General features: G+C 38.5%; 1 protein-coding gene across 3 annotated transcripts in view; it reads left to right on the top strand.

Annotated features, from left to right (window-relative positions):
- The first annotated feature begins 271 nt into the window (after positions 1-271).
- Positions 272-22,952, top strand: part of SNX13 (sorting nexin 13) — a 63,512-nt gene continuing 40,831 nt past the window's right edge. For 2 of the 3 annotated variants that reach the window (XM_063152583.1, XM_063152575.1), the window contains exon 1: positions 21,048-21,160. Coding sequence is in view for 1 of the 3 variants with exons in the window: in XM_063152565.1 (XP_063008635.1) it covers positions 386-397; positions 21,048-21,160 (125 nt within the window). In the remaining 2 variants the exon portion in view is untranslated. Of the gene's footprint in view, positions 398-21,047; positions 21,161-22,952 lie in introns of those variants that run through there. The other variant, XM_063152565.1, reaches the window with a different exon arrangement.

Raw genomic sequence — 22,952 nt, 5'->3', positions numbered from 1 at the left:
GCCTGGCGGCCGGACCCCGCCAAGGGCCGGTGCCGGTAGCACCGGGAAGGCGCAGCGCGGGCCGGGCCGGGCCGGGCCGGGCGCGGAGCGGAGTGCCGTCCCCGGCAGGGGCGGTCCCGCGGCCCCGCTGGGCGGGCGGGGCGGGGCGGCGGCGCACGTAGCCGTCCCAAGATGGCGGCCGCTCCGGACCGGGCTGCGAGGGCGGCAGCGGGGCCGGGGCCGGCGGGCGGGCGCTGAGCGGGGCGGCGGCGGGGGCTGGCGGCGCTCGCCTCGCCTCCCCTCCCCTCCCCGCGGGGTGCGGGGTAGCTTTCCGCGCGGCCGCCAGGCTTCACCATGCTGCGGGGCTAGAGCCGCCGAGGCGCCGCCGCAGCGCAGCGGGGTAATAATGTTAACAGAGGTAAGAGCGCTGCCGAGGAGGTGCGGGAGCGCGGGGAGCGGCTCGCTGTCCGCCCGGGCGCTCAGCGCCGTGGTCAGCCCTCCGCCGGGGCCTCCGAGTTGTCTCGGCGGCTGGCAGTTTTCCCCTTGGCCGCGGAGGGCAGAGCCGCTGGCCGGCTCGCCCAGGGCAGCGCCGGGCCCCTCTTATCAGCCTCCGTCCTCGCCCGGCAGGGCGGGACGGGAGCGGGGCGCTCCGGCTCCGCGGCGGAGCCCGGCCCGCCGTGCCCGCTCCGTGCGGCGCCTGGGCCCGGTCCCTGTTCCGACGCGGTCCGCAGACGGCCGGGCTGCGCTGCCCGGAGAGGGCCCGTGGGACCGCGCCCCCGCGGCGGGCCCGTGTCTGGAGGAGCGCACCTGGTGAGGGGGAACCCGCCTCGGCCCTGGGCCGCGCCGGGGAGGTGCCCCCGCCTGGGCCCCGCTCCGGCTTCAGCCCCTCTGGCCTCCTTCTCCGCGGTGGCTTGGTAAAGGCTCCGTGTTTGTTTTCTTGGAGGGCTTAAGCGGAGCGGTTCGGCTGTGCTTGCCGGAGTTTGTGTCAGTAGGTAATCCGTAGAAGTTGGCTTCACCTCTGCCTGGTGGAGGGTTTCTGTCCCGAAGCAGCTGGGCTGTGAGGCAGGCAGGTATTTGAGGATCAGCTTCTGCTATAAATGTCTGCTGTGTCCAAAGGCATTCTAAAAGGTGGAATCTGGCAGTGCTTTCCAGTTACTGGAAATTAGACTTTACCCGTGTTCTGTTTTGTCTACAAAGAGCAATTGATTTTCTATTTTTAATGCCAGCAAGGTGTCCTGAGTGCAGATACTTCTGCAATACAATGACTGTGATACCCATGTTTTATAATTTGTCGTATTATTCTACAGTGGAGGTTATTCATCCAAAAGTGAGTTGTCTTAAATCTTGCAGGGTAAAGGCTTACTTTCGAACACCTGAACTTTTCAGCTTTACTTTCCTGAATGATATTAAACGGTGTCTTCCATGTTTTAATTTGCATCAGTTCAAAGTTTTGGGGTATTCTGAAAGCAGTTCAGTAGAGCCAGAGATCCCCAGGTAGGTAAAATTTGCAGAATGAGTTAAACCTGTAAAAATATATGACCTATTTTTGAATTGAGAGTATTTGGTAGGTGGTCAGATTTAATAAGCTGTATTAAAGAGAGTTGGTGAGTGTGATGGCTATGACTCTTAGCCATAGTAATTTAGATTATTTTAAGGGCAGCATAGAACGTTCTGGGTCGGTGCCTCCTACTGGACTGTTTGTTCCTTCTGGTGGTGGCTGTGTGTGCCCATCCAAGACATGTTATCTTGGAACTGAATTTTCTTTTTTTTTTAACAGTGTTGAAATTCTGTGAATAGCAATGTGGATGACAATCCATTGGCTTTTTGAGATAAAGTTTAATGATTTCATGTGTGATGACCAGTTATGACACTTACCCTTGGTGTTAGGAGGAGAGGGTTCTGACGTTCCCTTCTTCTAGTTCCTGTACATATGTTGCTTGCAGGTGCTTCAAGGTGAAGTGTTCCAGTGTTGAGATGAAAGTAAATTTTAAGGGAGTCTAGCGAAAGTTGAGGCCTTGCCTGTCTGAAAAGCAGTTGTGGGGAATGCCCACCTAAGGTGGACTGGAGGAGTCCTTTCCCTGTGAGCTTTTCTGGGTGTTCCAAAGATGGCTTGGTAGCTAAAACAGCCTGGGGAAGCTGTGCACAGTTACACCCATGAACCCTTACCACTCTTTGGAGGAATATGGATATTGTTTCAAGTCTACTGATATGTGATTTCTTTTTATATGAAAATTGAGATTTGACTGTATGGTGAACTGACATTAGAAGCAAAAACTGCACTAGTTTTTGGTGCTGGATATTTATGGCCTTGTCCAGTCTGTTTCTGTCTAGAGTGGCCAGAATCACTGTAATTGTGTTTTTAGATTTAGATCCACTTCCCCTACTATAACTGCTAGTTTTATAACTTACTGATATAGAAAATATTTTTTCTTAAATAAGTTTAAGAATGAAAGAAGGGCAGATCAGGTTTTACATGAATCGTTATCATGCAGTAACAAAGTGTTGAGTTTTTCAAGGTCAGTTTGCTACATCCTTTGGCTGTATTGGTATATGCAGACCCCAGCAAATTTGTTTCAGTTTTGCTGAATGCAGTTAGGATTAGGACTTTGTAATCAGTAATTTCAGGGGAAGATCACACTTCCTGTCAGGAAAAAATACTCTGCCTGTTTTTTATTTGGCCCTTTCTGCCCATCTTATTTTAGTTGCATTCAAAACTCATGCTGTTGGATGCCAAGCACATACATTTATTTACCTAACTGGCAAATGGCATTTCCAGATTTTTCACTATAAAACTTATTTCTGCAGTAATGTTGAATACATTCTGTTGGCATGTGTTTAGAGTCCTGCTGTGGTTATTTCCTTGGTCTGTTGTGTTGGCCATTCCGTGCCTTTTCACTTGTTCCCCTTTTCTTGTTCATCAGATTTCTCCTCTGCTTTCCAGGCCCGTGTGGCCTGTTCCCTTGTGACTTACTGCCTCAGCACTTTCTCATCTGGAGAGGCCATGACAGACACAAGTTGCAATGGTCTTTCTCTTGTCTTTTTGGACAAGAAGCTTTTGGGAAGCAGTTGGTGTTTTACAGCTCTGGCTCTTGGTGGTCAGTAGTGTCTTAAATTCTGATGGACCAAACATTCGGTAGGATTTTGACTTAATTTCCAAGAAGTTTTAGATGTTTTTCAAATTGATAGTCTGTGCTGTCTGCATTGGCAGGCTGTGTTGTCTCTGAAGAGGCCACTTTATCTCAGCTGAGAAGTAGGTTCCTTTTTTGTCATCCCCAGCTACTCATTAAAATACTTTGAGATGCTTAGGGAGGACTTCAGAATTTATCAGCAGCTAAATTTTTGACAACTTAATTCTCAGCTTAGCAAGAGTAACTTGTTGCAGTACTAGTAACAGTTGAGAAGGTTTTTGAAATTTGACATTTTTTTTTTCAAAGAATGAAGCCATACTTAAGAACAAGCCATACTAAATGAGCTCTGACGTGTTGGTATGTCTTGTTATTCCAACTGATTAAGATAATTCACTAACTACATGCAGTATTTCCTTTCCATTGGACAATCTACATTTTGTTTTTAAGAGAGATTTAACAACCTTTTCTTTTTTTTTTGGTTAAATTTTGTTAACTACTAGCCATTGAGAACTGTTTCTGAGTAAAACCAAGCAAATTAGCCTGATTTTTAAGAATAAAGGTTGACTCAGCAGCCTAACTTGCTCTAGAATAATAGTGAATTAGCCCTTCTGCAACAGTAGCACATTGTAAAGTATATTAGTACAGCTCTGAAAGAGGCAGAACACAGTTAACTGCTTGATGTACTGTAGCATTAACTTTTTCTGTTCCTTGATACATGTCAGTGGCAGATTGCTCCAGTGCTTTACGTGTCTGAGCTGTGTTCTGCTGGTAGAGCCATTTTCAAATGTGTAGACATTTACCAGGGTGCTGAAATATAAATAAGTTTTCTGTCCTTTTGTGGAACTTGTGTGCTGGGGCTTTCTTTAGTGCCAGTGTTTTGCTAGATGAGATCTAGTTGGAAAATTAGCTGCAAGCCTTTGGGAGGTGGAATGCCTCTTTCTCCTTCAGTGTTTTCTGTCAATGAGGTTTCCCCTACAGCTGGTCTGTGTTGTGTCCCTAATTGTTCCTATTAGAGCTCCTTTAATAACTCTATAATTTGTGAAGTTTCAGTTGAAAGTATGTGAGAAATGATAAAATTATGAAAACTAACCTTTTGCAAAGAACAGTTATCATATATTCCTAAGTACTTGCTTTTAAATATTTTGCTGGCTACTAGTGAAACAGTGTCTAAACACTCAGGACTATTCTTAGAGTGTACAGTTGGGCCTAAACTGCTGGGACTGACTGCAGAGTTCTGCAACAACTCTAAAATGTCGGTCTGGACCGATCCCCAAAAGAGTGTGGAAGAAGAAAAGCATGAAGTTCCTTACTTCAACAAAAATAGTAATAGCTTGTTGGGTTAGATAGCTGAAGGAGCTCCAAGTGATGATTTCCTCTGTCTGGTTGCACTCTAGGGAATTATCTCTCTTTTAAATATGTTTGTGGTCTTCTCCCCACCCTGACAAAGATGACAAAGCATGTTTGCTTTGAGCTAGCATTGGGAGAATTGCTATTATTAGAGAACTCATTGATATTATATCTAAGTTATTTGCAATGGTGGAAGGATTAATATTTAGCGGTCTCACTAGCAATTTTCCCCATTGCTTGGTTGAGAATACCAAGGCTGGAATGATAGCAAAATCAATTGCAGTTGGCACTTGCAGTTACGTGAGCAAGAAGCTTCAAGAAGTGCAAGGCATTGTAAGCTTAGGCCTGATATTCTGATTTCTGAATTAATAAATCAAGGCATTATTTTGTGATGTAAACATATTGACTAGTTTGAATAAGGACAGTCAAGCCTTGTTTATATAATTTCTGTGGGATCACACCTCAAAATGATGATGGCATGATGGTGATTTACAAGTTTGAGGTGAAATGTGTGTTTGTTTGTACTGTGAGGAAGCACGGATAGTTGGTATGTTCAGCCAGGGGGACTCCTTTTATAACTACCATTTGTTTTGGACAAGAAGTCAATTCCTACTCTGTCACAGTTGTAGAGGATCTGTTAAAGATTATTATTGCTCTAAAACAGGAGTGGCTGTAAAATCCTGAGAGAGTAGAGATGGATTTCTGAAGAAGTTGCAATGTTGATTGACTTTGTGTTCTGTGTGGAATGAGATGTGTTGCAGTTAAAATAGTGTGAGCCAAATTTATTGCTATATTCTAACATTGACATTTTACAAATATTTAAAAAGTCCCACCAATTTTTAACTAGTTTTTTTTCAAGTGGGATGTTATGAAAAATTCGTGATTTCCTAGCATGGAATATGGAATTTGGCCACAGCGGTTAGTACAGTAGTTTATTTTGAAGCTTTTTTACCAGTGACAGTGAAATCTTTTCAGTCCTGCTGTTTTGCCTGTTTTCTCAGACAGTGAGCACAAGACTGATTTGATTTGAACCTCACCAGTTTGTCAGTCCACTAGTTGCCAGCAGGAGATGAAAATAAAATCATCTCTGCTGGCTTGAATCCCATTAAATCCCTTCATGCATCAGATGGCTTGTATGATGTCCTTTCTTCAACTTCACTTGGAAGGATTTTTCGATAATTAGAAATACTAAATTTTAAGAACTTTTTCTTTATTTCAGGTGGAAATGGCACTGTGTTTGTTCATGTGAGGGCTCATATGGCCTAATTAAAAGTTCACAGATACCACTGATGTCTGAAATGCTTAATTCAGTATCCCATTGTGGTTGGAGTTCTGAGTAGGAGGATGAGCTTTGCATGCATTTTCTTTCCAAGGGCATTCATAAGTTTGGGAACATTCTTTGAAGAGTATTAACTGCTTAAATGCAGTTTGCTTGTGTTAGAATGTTATTTTTTAATCTTTTATGTCTGTTCCTTTGCAGTTCTTCCCTTAATCTCATGCTTTTTAGAGGAAGGGGGTGATCCTGGTTCTATTTTAATAACATGTGTTTGTGTTGGAATGTTTTGATTTCAGAGCTGTCATTATTGTAAGATTCTTGTTCATCAGTATATTTTTGCAATTCTAGGGAATGCCTACTCAGCCCTTCTGCTGGTGCCTCTAAGGCAGTGCAGGTTAGGCTATCTCTTGTGATATGAGGGAATGAACTTGAGCAGGAAGTTTGAATTGCCACATATCCTGTAGGGCACCCTGCATTTCCACTCTTCAGTCAGCGCTCTTATACAAGGCCAAGTAGGAAATGATCTAGAATAGCAAAATTCTTGCAGCAGCTGTCCAGCTGATTATGAAACAGTGCCTCAGACTTGGAATGATTTCTCGCATACCTCTTAAGTCATACTAAAAGCAATGGGGAACAAATGTTCGTGGTGTTCCCAGTCACCCCTTATTCAGGATTTGGCATTCCAGTCTGCATGGATGAATTGAAAATCTGGTGGTGTACATGCCTTGGGAAACAAGTGTGCAACCTGTGTTACTGCAGAAAGAGTGATTGCTTTGAAGTCTTGCTGATTGTCAGAATGGTCCTGGAGCTGCCTGACTTGGAGAGATCAGGGGGCCTTGCTTGTTGCCCTGCTGCTCTTCTAACAATGGCTGATGCAGGCTGAGCTATCTCTGAGTCTTGAGTCCTTTCTCCTTTGTGAGGCCCACTTAAACCTTTACATTCCATGTCCATTATAATAAATAAAAACTTTATTGAGGTTGGGTTTCATACTGTTCTATCAGCTTACTTTTCTGAAGCCTTGTAATGATTTTTGTGATATCTTGAAAATAATGGGATCAGTAAAAAAATATATATTCCTTATTCACTGAAGGACCTCTTTGTGCTTCAAATCACATCTCTGTTTATCTGTATTTGATTGCTTTTTATTCTTTTTCTAGAAATCTATGCAGGTGGTTGTAGTTCTGTTCCCCTCTCCCTAGTATATCTTGGTATATTTGTTACTGATAGATAGCTTAATTTTTAATGAAACCTATTGGGGATTGAGGTATCCAACCTCTTTTACCATACTTGGAAGAAAAATACTTTTCTTTATAGTTTATATACTCAAATTAGTATTTTTGAGTGTTAGTGAGATAATACTAACAAATGGAAATTTCATTAACTTAGTAAAGCAAAATCATATACTATGGAAGTTTCAATCTTGTAATTTAATGCCTGAATTACAAATTTAATTTGATGGTACATATAATGAAATGGTAATTACTTTTTATGCTTGTTTATTTCTTCTATAAAATTTAAAAAATCTTGTGGAGAACAAATTGGTTTCCGTGAATATAATTTTTATTATTTTGGTAAGAAGTTATTTACTTATAACATTAGGCTAGGAGAATTATGTTTTATTTAAAATTTTCACATTTACCAAAGGTTTTCTCTTCACAGTCAGCATTTTTTTCCTGAATTTAATAGAGTGCAGTAGGTGTGTTAAAAATAATTTGTCCTTGCTTTGTGTATACAAGCACTTAATACTGGTACCTTGCTTTATGGTCTTACAACTATGTACTTAATTTCTTCTTTAGTGCTTCATGTTTGACTTGCATGTGTGCTTTGAAATAAATTTTATGTTTATTTCTTGAAGTTGTTTTTAAGGTCTGGGCCTTAGATGGTACTGGTCTGTTTTTCAGTTGGCAGCTGCTCTACTGCAGCTTCTTAAAAATTCTTAAGATTGTGAATTAGCAATAGTGACACCAACAGCAAACAATGTGTCTATGAATGTTTCTAAGCTCTTACATTATTTTATTGGATGTTTTCCTTTATTGAATTCTCCAATTAAAGATGATTGACTGTTGCCAAATCACTGTTTCTTTTAATTGGACTTTATTTTACTGGCACCTTTTTTGTTTGAAATATATTTTCTCTCTTAACAATCTCAATATAACATGATGCTTGCAGTCTTCTTACTTTTCTCTCTAGATTTCTAGAGAATTGCCCAAAACTCTAATTTCCCTTATTTTCTGTTTTTTTGATGCATTATACCAAATGGCTTTTTGTTTTCCAGTGAAAAAAGTAGCTGCATTGTTTCTGTGTAGAGTTGTGTCCCTGGGCTGGTCTATGAATGCTTCCACCTTGCTGTCTGTGTCGTTCTTCTTTTGTTTGTTCTTTTGTTTTTCTCATGCATTTCCCTCTTCTTTATTATTATTTTTATATATTTTTTTGTTTTCCTGCTGCTGTCACTGGGATGGCCATATATTTTCCTTTAGATGTTGTCCATGCATAAAGGTATTTAAGATGCTAGGAGTGCCATTTCATGTTTGACTTCACTGGCTCTAGTTTGGCTGCTACTAAAGTGGTTTTCTCCCCTCCACCAGACACAAGCTGGTCTGACAGCTTCTTGTTTCAGGTCTAGCAGCTAAGTAGCAACTGCATGAAGAATTCTTTTGCCTTGGTGAACCAGTCTTGTGGAAGGACATGAGGGTGGGAACACAGAATAAGTTGCCAAATCAACAGCTGCATGCTTTGGTGCTCAGGAAGTGCATAGTATCAGTCTGCATTTCCTTCTGTGTAGATCTAAAATGAGTGAATACCCAAAATAATTCCTGTTCTTTTGAAAACAGGGAATGTCACTATCCCTTCTGTGACTTCTGAGCACATCGCTGCCTTCAGAAAAATTTACAAATAGGGTTTGGTAGTTCCAGCTAGGTTTCTTTTTTTGTTCTTGGCCATGTGACAATGATTGAAGTTTTTAGATATCTTCTCTAAACTTGCCCTGGGAGCTGGATATTCACATGACTCAATTAGTTTAATCTATAATTAGTTTTAGTCTATAATCTTGAAGTGGCAAGAGTTGATGTGCCATTTCTGTGGTTTCCTTTCCTCTCTGAATTCATTGAAATTTGTTGGAAATATTCCATGCTCTTATGTATGAGAATGAAGTATTCCAGCAAGTTCAAAAAACTGTCCCTTTATATAATGTTATTTGTAGGTATTCACACTTCCCTTCCCCTGTTCTGTGTCTTCGTGGGAGAGGAAGTTTGTGAACCTGGGAGATATCCAGGAAACAGTTGACATGCTGATTCTGGGCCCGGATTTTGCACAAGGAAGAAGATGACTACTTGAGGCTAGAAGATTCATCTAGGATACTCAACAGGCTCTTTGCTTCCACGGAGAGACCAGGTGCACAGAGATCATGGGGCAGAGTCTTAGAAGAAGTTGTAGGAGGCTTCACTCTGCTTACACTTACCTGCAGTGCTGCCAGCAGCGTTCTGTAGCAAACCACTGAATAAAACCTGTGGAGTTGCTCAGGGTTGTGCAGGCAGCAAACAGCAGTTTCTCAGTAACAGTGTGAAGGGAAAGGCAAAGGTGCAGAGAGGACTGTCAAAGACATTCATGGAGTGAGCAAGCCTTCCTGAAAGGGATGGGGGGCCAAACATCTTTGGAAAGCAAGCAGGTAAAGCACAAACAGTAAAGACTGGAGGAGGTATTGGAAAAGGAGGATATTAAATACATGAAGGGGAGAGATTTTATTTGTTTCTGTTACATTCCTATTACATTTGTCCCATTAGAAAAAGACAGTAATATTTAAACAATTTCTCCTTTGCTGATTCAAAGCAAAATCGGAGTGCTGATTTTCTGTGTTGGCACTGTCCATTCTGTGAAGAGTTAGGCATCAGCTGCTTATTAAAGAGGTTGTAGAATTTTGTATACTGTGAACTACTGGAAAACTTGCTGACACTGAACTGATCTCTTTCTCTTGCTTTACTTTGTCTAACTGTATGATATTTTGTCCAAAAAAACAGTTGAGAAGAACAGTAGGTTTTTAGGCTTACTCTAGCTTTGTACAGGTTTGCGTCAATTTGTATAACAGCTGTTTCCATGGTTATTTTGTCTTCATCCAGCAAGCATGCTCCATACAAAATTTGGCCCTGTAGGAGTTCAGATGTACTCTCAGAGAGACCACTGGGAATTTGTAGTGAAATAGTGGTTGTATCAGAGTTTCTGTATTTTATTTATATAACTGGAGAAAACCTGTGGCACTCAGAGAACTGCATAAAATTTAAACTTTTGAAGAAAACAGTAGAGCAACATCACAATCTTCAAAGGAAGGTGCTAGTATTCTGTCAGTGGTTTTAAGTTTCTTAAAAATGGACTATATTTACACCTTGGGATCCTACTTGCTATTTGTGTACTGACAACAAATTTTTTGTGGTGCATACTCTGATCTTTGGAGTTCTATTTTTAGTATCCATTTCATTTTCCAGCTTGTAGATTATGATGCTGCTTAAAAAGCACTATATAGTTTTAAGAACTGTTGTGAAACTATCAGTATATTTTTTACAAGAAATCAGTTACAGTGAAGGGGTGATCACTGCAAGCAGGAGTCCAAACTGAAACTAGTTCAGGATGCTGGCACTGACTGAGGTCTTGGAATTTAAAGAACAAAACAAATCTGTCAAAATAGTAAAATCCACGAACACAGTTGTTGGTAGCTGTTTCTTCAGAACCCAGTGTTTAGGCAGTGGATGCCCTTTATTATTTTGGTGGTAAGAGTCTAGAGACGACTTGTTTATGTTTAAAGACAAAGGTGAGCACCAGGGAGAGGAGGGAGGGAGTAATACTTTAAAAATAGTGTTAGTTCTCAGTCACATAAAAGGGGGTCAGAATGTTAATTAGGTGTACCACAAGCTTTCTAAATCTACCCTTCTCTTGGTGGCAAGTGTAGCCAGTGTGTGGCTTCATAATATAGATATATTTTATTTTGGCACAAAATCCTTTGTGGTGGAATTGGATTTTGTCCATTGGTTTCCAGATGGATTTGTGTTGTAACAGGAAGACCCAAACTGGACCCAGGACTCCAGGGATGGAGAGGAATGGTTCCAGATGGAGAGGAAGGTTCACTTTGCTGTCTTTGCTGGTGACACTTGTGCTGACAGAGGATAGAATGCTGTTGCCACCTTTGCTACAATGGCATGCTGCTGACTTGTGTTCACCTTACAGCCCACCTGTCTTTGTGCAGAGCTGCTTCGCAGAGAGTGGGCCCAGACTGTATTGTGGCCCAGGGTTAGCCCACCCCTTATGCCAACCTGTGCTCGTTCTTGTTGAACTTGATGAGGTTCCTGTCAGCCCCTTTCTCCAGCCTGTTGACACACCTCAGAACTCTCCAGTGTAGTGAGTGCTCACCCCACTAAGGGATTCTGTGCGCCCTTTTACTGAGAGTTCACTGTGTCACATCACCCACATTGCTCAGGCATCATCAGTCCCCTGTTGATCCGTGAGGGTTCCCACCTGGTCACTGGCTGCACGCTGAACTCTGTACTGCTGATCATGTGTTTGCATCTGGCATTTTTCATTCACCTTTAAATGCACTCATCTGGCCTGTCCCTCACCAACTTAGTGATAAGGGAGCTGTGGGATATTGTGCTAAAGGCAAAGTGCACGTCATCTGAGGCCCCACCCTTGTCCTCAGCATCACTTGTTTCAGCAGAGAAACCACTTGGGTTGGTCAGGCATGATTTGCACTTGGTAAATATTTTGGTTGTTTGCAACCTTCTTAGGGACTGAGGTGATGCTGCCTGGCATATATTTTTCCTTTTTCCTTGGCCTGGACCTTCTTTCCTGCCGATGGTCTTTGGTTGCCAGTACACTCTGAGAAGTCATTTATGGTGGCTTTCTGTTAAATTTTGTTGTTTTTTTTTTTTTAATTCCATGATAGCAATTATAGTACTGTCTTCAGTAAATGTGACATTTTGCATTACAGGTGAGAAACTCGACATGGTTTTCCTTTATGAACACTGCATTAATACTTACAGCTTTTTCCTCCTTTTTAGTAAATTAAAAAAAGCAAACAAAAATACCCAACAAACATTTTTTAGGAGTAGTAAAAAGGATAGGAATGTTTTAACCACAATATTTCATTTCCCAAAATAATTCTGCAACGATAGGTGGTATGACTGTATTTAGAGACAACAGCCTTTATGACTAGAGACACTGTGGAAATAAATTTTCAATCTTGTTGAGTATGTTTGTTATTGGAGGATTCCTAGCAATTATGATAGATAATGTGAATTGGCTTCTTCCACTTGTATTCTTTCAGATTTATAACCTGACCTAATAAGGCAAGTAGAATCAATCTTTATATTTAGTACAGTCCTTGATAAAAATATTCTAAAGTTATGTTTTTAGCTTAGTATTTTTAAAGTAACTTTTTCATCTAGACGAGGAATGTTGCGTATTTACGATGTATTAAATTTTGGTATGTACTGGCAAAGAATACTGTGACCAAAGTAGTTGCACGTTAACTTTAGTGGAATAATGCTGAAAATTTTGCTGCAAATAGCAACATAATATTACTAAATGGGTTAAAGAACTTAACAAAACTCTTTGATGACTAATTTTATAGCCTGATGAAGCCAGACTACTAAAAGGTCGATCAGAAATTAATTACTAAATCTTTCTGCAGTCAACTTACCACAGTACTGGATTTTGTGTGTGTATATATAATATTTGTGTATATGTGAAATATGTATAAACACATATAAAATGTTTAACTCTCAGTAAAAAAAAATCACACATCCTGCAGATACGTATTGAAACGTATGGTTTATCAGTCTGTTTAGAAGAAACTACTGGTTTTAAGGAATTTACTTGAAAATAATTATTTGTTTATTTCTGCTTTCAAGCAAGTCATCAAGTGATAGAAACAAAAATCTTAGTATTTTTGTCAGTATAAAATTTGAAGGTGTTGTCTGCTGTTTGCATGTGATGAGTTGTTTAGGAAAAAGCAAAACAATAAAGTTCAATGACTGCTACTGCAATGTGCAGTTCCAGAATGTTCCAAATTTTATATAATTTGTCTTATTTGGTACCTTTATGTCCTTGACACTTCTGTATTTGCAAAAACTGTGTGCTTTTACTTCATTTCTGTTATAGTGGGATCATTGTTTAAAGGTAGCGAGATTTTCCAAAGCAGAAACTGTATCTTTTTTGTATTTATTCTTTTTTGAGCTGATTCTATCAATTTAAGACTGCACAAACTGTTTTATACACAGCCACTGCTATGAAATTGTGTGGTATCTCTATAGAAAAAAAGAATGAATTTGTTTTAGGAGAAGTAATCATTGTTCATCAGACCTCTTATAGCCCACCTTTTCCACTTTGTTCTCCCTGTAAAGATCATAGACAATAATGCATTGCCTTTGAAAAGAAGACTCTGTGCAAAATAGTGTTTATATAAGTAATCTTTATATAATTTTTTCAGTAATGGTATAAATTGGGCAAGTGTAACAGAGATTTAAGTTCCAGGAGTAGGCAGATGCTTATTGCTTGGTAGAAGGGATGCTGAGTTGAAATTACCACTACTATGGAAGAACAGCTTAGAACTAAAGAAATTTCTTCTCTGCCTTCCAAAAGCTTAGATCTTAAGGTATGAAGAAACCTTTTTAAAAATGTGTCCCATACAATTGTATCTGTGAGGTCTGCCTGCATGTTTTTATTAGAATCATAAGGAGATAACCACTAGATCTGATTCTTATGGAGAGAGACTCATTTAATGCATACAGATACATTTCCATACAAATAAATATTAGAAGCTGGAGTGGTAGAAATTGTTCTCAAAGCAAAGCTCATGATTTTTAAAGTTCTTTCAGTGGAATCAGGTTTCTTTAGCAGTGGAAAAAAAAGGTTAAAAGAACTTTTAGATAACTCCTTGCTGCAGGAAAGTAAAAAGCTTGAGATGCTGCTTGAGCAGCAGTCACAAATAAAATACGCAATAACATTTTCTTGATTTAGCACATGTGACCTCATTATTTTGAGCCATATGGGAGAACAGGCCTTTGTTTTATTCACCTGCTAAAGATTTTGGAGGTTTCCCCCTCTCTCCCCTTTGCCACTATTTTGCACCAGAAAAACTTGAAGTAGATATAATCTGTTTATCCAGAGGCTGGATGTAGAACAGTCTAGATTATCTCATTGGCTTGCATTCAAGATGGAGTTAGAGGGATTACTTTATTCTCTCACTTTACATCACCTTAGGCAATCCTGCCAAGCCTGGCCCTGTTTCAATCACATAAGGGGAGCCAAAATGCTTTTATCTTTTTGTCTTGCTTTCTGTCCAAATAAATAAATTAGCTTGGATACAAGTCAATATGGATTGTTACAAAGGAAAAGGATCACTTCCTTGGAATTTGTATTAAAGATGAGTTTGTCACTTTCATGTTCAAGAAAGTAGCAGAAATTGGGGCTTGCATCTCTTATTTCCCATTGCTATCCAAGATGCTCAAGTGCTTCTTTTAAATGTGACCAAAATTCCATATCCTTTAACTAGAACATGATTCAGATTGGCTTTTGATGCAAATATGTTATCAGAAAGAGTGTGTATCTGTGAAGGTAGCCTCTTTATTTTTCACAGAAAGTTAAGTACTTGGGCCGCTCAAAAAAAGGTTACATGAACAAAACTTTCTGTCCCTTGCTGATACTTCTGCTATTTAATAAAGTAACTGTTAGCACTGGAAATAAAGGGTAGTAAAATGAAGGTCAGTTCAAATTTAACATTTTGCTTCCGAATTTCATGTAATGATGAGCAATGATGGCAAAGCCAGGCGTAAGAGAGGAGGAAAAAATAATCTTGACTCTTGACTGTTCACTTGAGAAGAAAATATGACACTGAAAATATTTATCATTTCTTACAGAACTCTAAGTGTTAAACAGAAAATTGGTTAGACAGAAAATTTTGCAAGAAAATCTTTTTCTTGCAAAAACCCCAGTTGTATAAAAATATGGAACATAATGTTTTTAATTATATTACAAGTTGTATAGTAATATTCTGATTATTGCAAACAGTAAAGTTTTAGTAAGGGAATTTGTTGTTCTCTGGATAAATAGTAAAATTGAAGTAATGTGCACAATAACTTTTAATCTTGCTAGTTACACACTGTAATGTTGCATATTTAACAAAAGTGTTAGCATGTATTTTCATTTAAATGTTTGCACTTCTGAAAATGAGCTTCAGCAATAACTGCAGTAATAGTGAATACAAATGAAAAATTGTCACCTCTCCGGGATATTAGAGCCTAATCTGTTGGCTGCCTTGAGTAGCCTCGGGGAGAGTAGGGAACCGTGATCCCAAAAGCTTTGCTGTTTCATGCAGTGTGAGGAACAGCAGGAAAACCCAAACTCAGAACAGTTAGACATGATTGTGTTTGAATTAATGCAACTGTTAAGTAATTAAGCCATTTGACATCCAAAGTGTGTGTTAGGGGGAGAGGGGAGGTGAGGTAGAGAGGGGACAGATGGACTCTTGCTTGCAGCAGAGTTTCCAGCCTCTGTAACCATGAGGGACCAGCGGGAATGCTACACTTGCCTAGAAAAAACTGCTTTGGCCAAACTTCTTAACTCTTAACATTAGTTAACATTTCCTTTATTTATTTAAAATATTTTAGTGTATATTTATATGCTTTATTTTTAAAGTATATTTTAAGCTTTCTTTGGGAAAAAACCCAAAACAGTCTAAACTTAGAACAATAAAAGCAAAATAGACTACGTAAAATCCTTTAAATTTTTTTTTTTAAATCCCAAGAGTTTCTTTGGGAGTACTGCAGTAAATTATTGTATAGGTTCACCACAATTATTTTTCCATAGTATGCAGTAGGAGTGGAGTTTAGGGTGTTTTTTTTCCTTTGTGCTTTTGGGCTAAGGAAGGAAAAGGGCAAAAGGATAAGAAGAAAAAGGTTAAAAAAAGACCTTTAGTGCTGTTAGGAAATCATTATATGCAAAAGTCAAAACCATGTTGACATATATTTTAGATGATTGCTTTAAGTTTGGCAGATAGGAGAATGTAACTACAAAGTTGTTAATGGTTTATTTCAAAATTGTTAAATATTTCTCAGAGTGGTGTAATGTAACAATTTCATTGCACTGAAATTGGCACTCTGGTTGGTACAGCTTTCCAATTTTACCTGTCATGCTAGTGAAAGAGACAGTAATTTGAAACCTAAAATAATCTTTTTAATCACTTGACAAAAGTGACACTCACCTTAATTATAGAAAGGTTTATATGTGAACATGTTCCATTTGCACTCAAAATGGAAGTCAAATTAAAAGGCAGATGTGTGGAATTAACAAAATTAAACTTGACATCTACTGTAAATGCAATCCCTGACAATTTTTTTAATGTGAGCCCAGAAGAGTCATTAAAAAAAACAAAAACAAAACCCCGAATAATTTAAACTACTGAAACGGCAAAAGATAGTTTATCAGTGTCTGTTAGAAACAGGTCAGTTACTGTAACTTTAAAAATATTAATGGAAAAATGTAATTTGATCAACAAGAGTGAAAGAATTGTGAGCAAAGAAACATGTTTCTGTTTTTAAATGTTGCTGTTCTTTCAAAGCTCACATTGTTCTGTTGTGACCATTAAATGTGAAAACAATCACAAATTATAATCTTCCAAAGTGGAATCAGTCTTTTGGATGCCAATGTAAGATTTAAATTGTCTTCTGCCTCAGCTTTAATAAGTTTAACAAGCAGATGATTCCAGAGCCCTGCCTTCTCGTATGGCATTCGAACTGTGTCTCCAAACTTGAAGCCACAATTCCCACCCAATGTGTGTGGGAATTGTGAAGAGAGACAAGTGCCTGCAACAGGAGCTTCTCACTGGAGTAGGAGGGTGGTGGCACCCAGAGCTGCATGGGTGGAGATGCTCGTCCTCTGTTCAATGGCAGAGGAGGCTAGGAAGAACCTGTCATCTGAACTTGTGGAGTAACACTTGTTTTGCCCTAAACCTAAGGTAGCACTGCCACTCGCAAGCTAAAGTTGACAGCGCTAGCTCAAATCCAGACAACAAATTTACATTACCTTGGTGAATCATTTCTAGAGAAAGATGTGTCAAGACCGAAGATCTTGCTTAAAAATGGTGAGGGGCAAAGGTCTGAAAGATTGTCAGATGGATTAAGCAAATAAAAAACCTGTTGAAGGCACTTTTTAGTAAGACATAGTTTTGTTTGTTTCTGGAATAAATAATTTCTAGAAACTTCTGTTTGAAGAGTCATGTTAAGTGATGTAATCAGTCTTAGCTCAGCACTACTAGCCATAATGGCATGCAGCTTTAACCATCAAAATATTGCCTTGATTAGGAAGCAGAAACTAAATAAAGAAAAAGAAAATATGCATAAGAAAGCAAATTCTTTATGTACTACTTTAGTACTTGGCTGTCTGTATACTGTGGAAAAACCATTCAGTGTGAAAAATGAACAAAACCTAGTTAAAAAAAAAACAACAAGATGTCATTGAGGTGGCTGGTTTTTTAGCTGTAAAAGCTGAATCAAGCACATATGAATTTTCACCTTTTTATGTTTTGTGATGAGCCTCTGCAGTGTACTGTACTGGGGCTTACAGACACCCCTGTACTTCAACTGCAGTTTATTTTGCTGAAGCAACTCCAACTCTGGAAAGAAAGTTACTGTGTGTGACCACAATGCTGCATTAACCCATTATATATATATATAAATATATATAGGGCCTTGGTAATATTGTGCAGAAGTCTTTGCAAATTCTTATACTTGAAAGCTAGGAAGTGATGATGGTGAGACAAACATAGAGTATCTGTAGTGGTGGTAAGCAAAAGGCAAAAGTGGCTAAAACTGATGAAGTGGAGCAGCTGCTGACATGGAATAAACATCCTTTACCCATGTGTATGCACACAGTATATACCCAGCCATGCCTACCACAGCACTAAGGCCTGTGTATCTCTTCAGGCTTTAGGTAACTGTCCCTAATTCCTTGAAAGTCAGTGAACAGCACTGTGCCAGGTCAGCTGGGAAATTTGCCCTGCCAATATAGGGCAGGTCGGCTTATTTTAAAGGGTCTGGATAGCTGTGACTTAAGCACCAGCAGTCACACCATTTCTTCAGAAGACTGGTTTGTTCTTTGTGTCAGGGGTGGTAAGCATTCACCCTGCAACTAACTTTAGTGTGACTAACAGAGCTTCACTAAATCTGTAAATCTTCTAAAAATTAACATTAGAAATAGAATTTGGAAATAAGCTGTGAGTGAGATTTGAATTTGAATACCTGAACTATTTTCATACTGACCAGCTGTAAAGTCATATATGTGTACCATTTTATTCAAAAACAGTTGGGTTTTATGTCTAAAGAACTTTTAAGTTGTCATTTTTTTTCCCTAGGAGTCTTACTGCTGAAGTCCCTTCAAGAAGTGTGGAGTCAGGGAAAGTTTTGTTTACAGTCAGCAGAAAGGGTACCATCCTGATGATTTAATCCCTTTGAATGTCTCAAAATCCTTAAGACTATAAAGCACTCATTAGAATATACAAGCATTGGGCCAGTATCTGTTGTGCTTCCTGCAGTGTACCAAGTTGTACGATTTTTAAGAAATCCTATTAAAATACCAAATGAGATTTGAATCTCTGTACCCATATGCTAAATTGCGAAACTGGAGCATAGGACAAAAGGTCACTGTTTTATTTATTGGAGTTATAGAGCTTTCTTTGTTAATTATGCATTCATCCAACTCTGACTATACATCTATCTAGTTTAATTAAGTCATTTACAATGCTTATCCCATATTTAGAACTTAAACTTTTTTGAATGATGTGATTAAGCATAATGAAATAATAAGACCATCATTAAATGCTGTCTTCTGTGTGCATATCTTCTTTATCATGCTTGTAATGCTCTGCAGAAGTTTTAAAATTTCTGAGGGTATGAATATGCTGAATCTTCTTTTTGTATTGAATGTAGATGTGCAATGGGAGCTCATATTTTAGTTAATTCTTGCATTTGCCATGGTTTTTTGTTTCTTTTTTTCAACTAGAGAAAAGTGTGTCTTTTTTTCAACTAGAGAAAAGAATGGTTTGGGTTGGGAAGGACCTTAAAGATCATGTGGTTCCAACACCCCCTCCATGTAACAGAAATACTTTCTGCTAGACCAGGTTGCTCAAAGCCCCAAGCAGCCTGGCCTTGAGCACTGTCAGGGCTGGGGCATCCACAGCTTCTCTGGGCAGCCTCAGCCCAGAGTGCACTCAGCAGTGCTCACCATCACCTTATATCTAATCTAAACTTAGTCTCTGTTTGAAGCCATTCCCCCTTGTTCTGTCACTACATGCCTTGTGAATAGTTTCTCTCTTTCTTATGGGCTCTCTTCATGAACTGGAAGCCACAATTATCTACTGCACTTACTTAATATGAATCAACAAAACAACAAAATCTTCTACTCAGTTGTGATTTTAGTAGTGTGGATTTTGTGGTTTATATTACCTATTGAAGCAATTTCTCAGCTTAAAGAGAATTTAATAACTTGCAATGCATTTTTTTTTAATTGCTGCACTTTAATTACACTCATCTACATACTTGTATGTTTAATTTTTCCCAGCCTCAAACACTCAGAACAAAGCCAGTACAACTCGTATCTCCTGCTAAGAAAGTTCAGCTAGGAAGAAAATAGAATTTCATCTTAAGGTTCCATTAAACTTTCAAATAGGAGGAATTAAATAATTCTGATGATTACAGTTTAGATCTGTGAAAGTCTCCTCAGAGCTGTGCTTTTGCTTTTTGATCTTGCTCTCAAAAAATAATCAAAGCTGCTTTATATAGGAGCCTTAATTTATATTCTTTTTTATTTTCTATAGGATTTTAAAAACTTTTTCAAAAAAAGTTGATTTTTTTTTTTAATCCTATGCCTAAAATTAAAAGATGAAATCTAAATAGTTCCTTGAGAGAAATGAGTTGTAGCTCCTTCATATTAAAAGCTAAAAAAGGCCTCTCTGCAAATCTGGTGTTCAAACTCTGTTTGTTTTCTAAATGTCAAACTGCAAGATGAGTTTATTTAAATACTTTCTTAGTGTTACTTGTTGACACAGTTTTCTGAGTTCCCATCAGGGTGTCATTTGATCACTGTTAGGAAAGGTGTAAATTAGACAACAGCAGCAACCAAGAAAAAAATATTGAGAACCTTAGAGCTGGAACAGTTTGGGTGGCCTATAAATACTTGTCATCGTTGTGTTTCACACTCTTGGGTCTTGGCTGAAGCATGCTTTCCATATTGAACTAGAGACTAGATTGAATTAAATTTATATAAGCTTTGTTGACTGCATTGCAGCATTGTGATGGTCTAAAACCTGTTGTCACTCAGATCAGTCAGGTTTTCACTGCCTTGAATTTTTAGATGACCATGCATGTGTGTACAGGTATGTACAGGCCCACATCTGTCTGTATAGATAGATAGATCAAGTATGTGTGTGTACATGGGTATATGTAAATGCACTCACACTAACCTGTAACTGGAATCTCGCTGCTTTTTTGTACTCCTGGTGGCTGCCAGTGCAGGTGGAGTTTTGCCTGCTGCATTTATGCTAGACATCAACCCCCAAAATCCCACCAGTCCCACATGTGCTCTGAGCTTAACTTCTTCATGGGCTTTTCAAAGAACCCTTGCCTCCCTTCCACCTCCCAGGTATCAGTTGCTGAGGTTTCCCTCCCTTTGATTTATGTGGAAAAGTATACTAGTGCCAGTTATTTGGTGCACTCATTGACCCGCCTGTGGCTTGACTGGAGAAAGGGATGCCTTTTTAGTCTTGCACCTTGTTTGATCTAGGGAGGAAACAGTGTTGCTTGGTTGTAGAAAATAACATGTTTAGATGTATAAAACAAAGCTGTATTGTCTCTTCCTGTTCTATCACAAAGTCTGCTTTTTCCTGGGAGATGGTGGAGAACTTTTCTCACGGTGGGGATAGGGGAAGAAGTGAGGAGGAAGGGATCTCAAGAAAAAAAATGCACTAAAGGAGAATAGAAAAGAAAAAGGTGGCGCCTTAAAGGATGATAGTTTTATCTGAAATAAGAGATAAGGAACAGTATTTGAAAGAAAAATGCTCTAATGTTGGCTAAGCTGGATTAGTGTCCCACAATATAATGGGGGACATATTTGATAGCAATATACTCTTTAAAAACAAGGATATTTTTTTATTTCATCAAAAAAAAGCTTGTATCTGGTTAAAATGTATCAAACATTATAGAAATGACAAGTATTGCTCTGGAGACTTACAGTTGTATGAATATAATATTAATTATTGCTTTTCTGTATGTTCTTGTTTACAGACCAGTCTTTACACATGGGGATGGGGAAGTCTTGGCCTTGTGCTTTTTCTAGTAACTTTTGGACCCTTCGCTATATTTTACTTTGCATTTTATATCCTCTGCTTTGTGGGTGGGTAAGTATATTACTTAGTGTTTTGTTTAATTTGCTGTGAAAGTAAAATTTTAATGGGTGTGTTAGCAAAGAGCTTGCTCTGAACATCTGAAGTGGCGTTATGTAATTAATGTTTCCCCATTTGAGCACCTCTTTATGAGCGAAATTTTTGTAATTGAAATCCCAATTTAGCCATTTTTAGTGGATGTTAGAGGACAAATGCTCACATAAAAACAGTGGTAAATTCAGTTCATACTTTTTATTATTGTCAGTTCTTTTCCCAGGTACTTCTATGTACTTAAGTTTCCTTTTCTATCACAATCTCATTTTCCTATCTAAGGCACTTGATTAATGGGAATGGATGTTGTCCTCTGTGTGTGGAAATAATGCTACACTTTGAACAAGTAGATCAGTTCATCAGCTGTAGACTTTTCTTATGTTATCTATATAGGCAGGAAGGGAGCAAATGTGAAGTTTAGCACCATTATTACATTGTATATTATGATGTTTGCCTTGTGACCATTAAAACATTTTTAATGGCAAGTTAGAATGGCTTAGTGGGATATTCTTTTTACCTTCTTGTTTGATGCCATACAGAATGTATGTATATTCCTGTATATCTCATAAAAACGTAATAGAGTGTAGTAGCTAGAATGAGAACTGCTACACTTGGTTTTCAACTGTATTAGGCTTGGTATTTCATCTCTGAGAAATCAGAATAGTCAGTCTGTTAGAAAAAGGATTTAGTTAAGGTAAAATTAACTTGAAGGAAATACGTTTATCTTGTTAAGTCTTGATACAGGTGTGGTTTGCATGTTTTGTACCTGTTTGTCCGGGGAAAAAGTCAGAGTTTATCCAAAGGGCAAGAGTGCATCTGCTTGCTGTTTTGTCTTTCCACTTCTTTAGTACTTGCAGTATGGAAAATGACATGGTGTATAATAATTTCTTAAGACATTATCCTTCATTCTTACATAGTTTCAGTTGTTTGGTTTTTCAAAGCTAACAGTCAAAGCCGGGTCTCAGAGCATGTCTGAAGTCAGCCACAGTTTGGCACCATTAAACTGCATGTGGTGCCTGAGCCCTTTCATTCTCAAGTCAGCTCTCATATCTCTGCTGTGGTTATTGGGCTGCTTTGATTCATTTTTGTAGCTAGTCAGTAAACATTGATCTTGTTAAGGATAAATTCATCTAGTGGTAGTGTATCTGTTGGAGCAGAGTGTTTACTTACATATAGAGATGTGAAGTCTAAGCCCTTGCAGTAGAATGTCATCACTTCATTACTTCATTATATACATCTTGGCTGTGGCTGTGATCTGGCCCTTTTTTACACTGTTAATCTTTTTCAGAGTGACACAGTTACTTTAACATTCAGCACACAGAACTGTGAGTGCTAAATAGGCCAAATGGGTTTATATCTAAATTATTCTTGCCTGCTTTTTTTGTTTGTTTGTTTGTTTTGGGGTTTTTTTTTTTGTTTAATTAATTCTCCTGAAGTTTCACAAAATGCTTGCTCATTCTTCTGTTAGAAACAAACAGAAATTGTTCCTTCATAATTTTTGTACTTATAATTAGCAATTATATTTCATCATGTATTTACATTTAGAAAACAAAACTTTAGTTTTCGTTTATGATTATAGTGGTTTGTTCTTTGTGTCTGTCAGGGGTGGTAAGCATTCACCCTGCAACTAATTTAAGTATGACTAACATACTAAAGTTATGGGTTTAATATATAAATACATAATTTATATATTATTATTTATATAATAATATATAAATTATGTATTTATATATTATTATAAATACATAATATTTAC

Source organism: Melospiza melodia, chromosome 1, assembly GCF_035770615.1.
Source record: "Melospiza melodia melodia isolate bMelMel2 chromosome 1, bMelMel2.pri, whole genome shotgun sequence".
NCBI lineage: Eukaryota > Metazoa > Chordata > Aves > Passeriformes > Passerellidae > Melospiza > Melospiza melodia.
The sequence above is the reverse complement of the archived record's forward strand: the minus strand, read 5'-3'. Positions and strand labels throughout refer to the sequence as shown.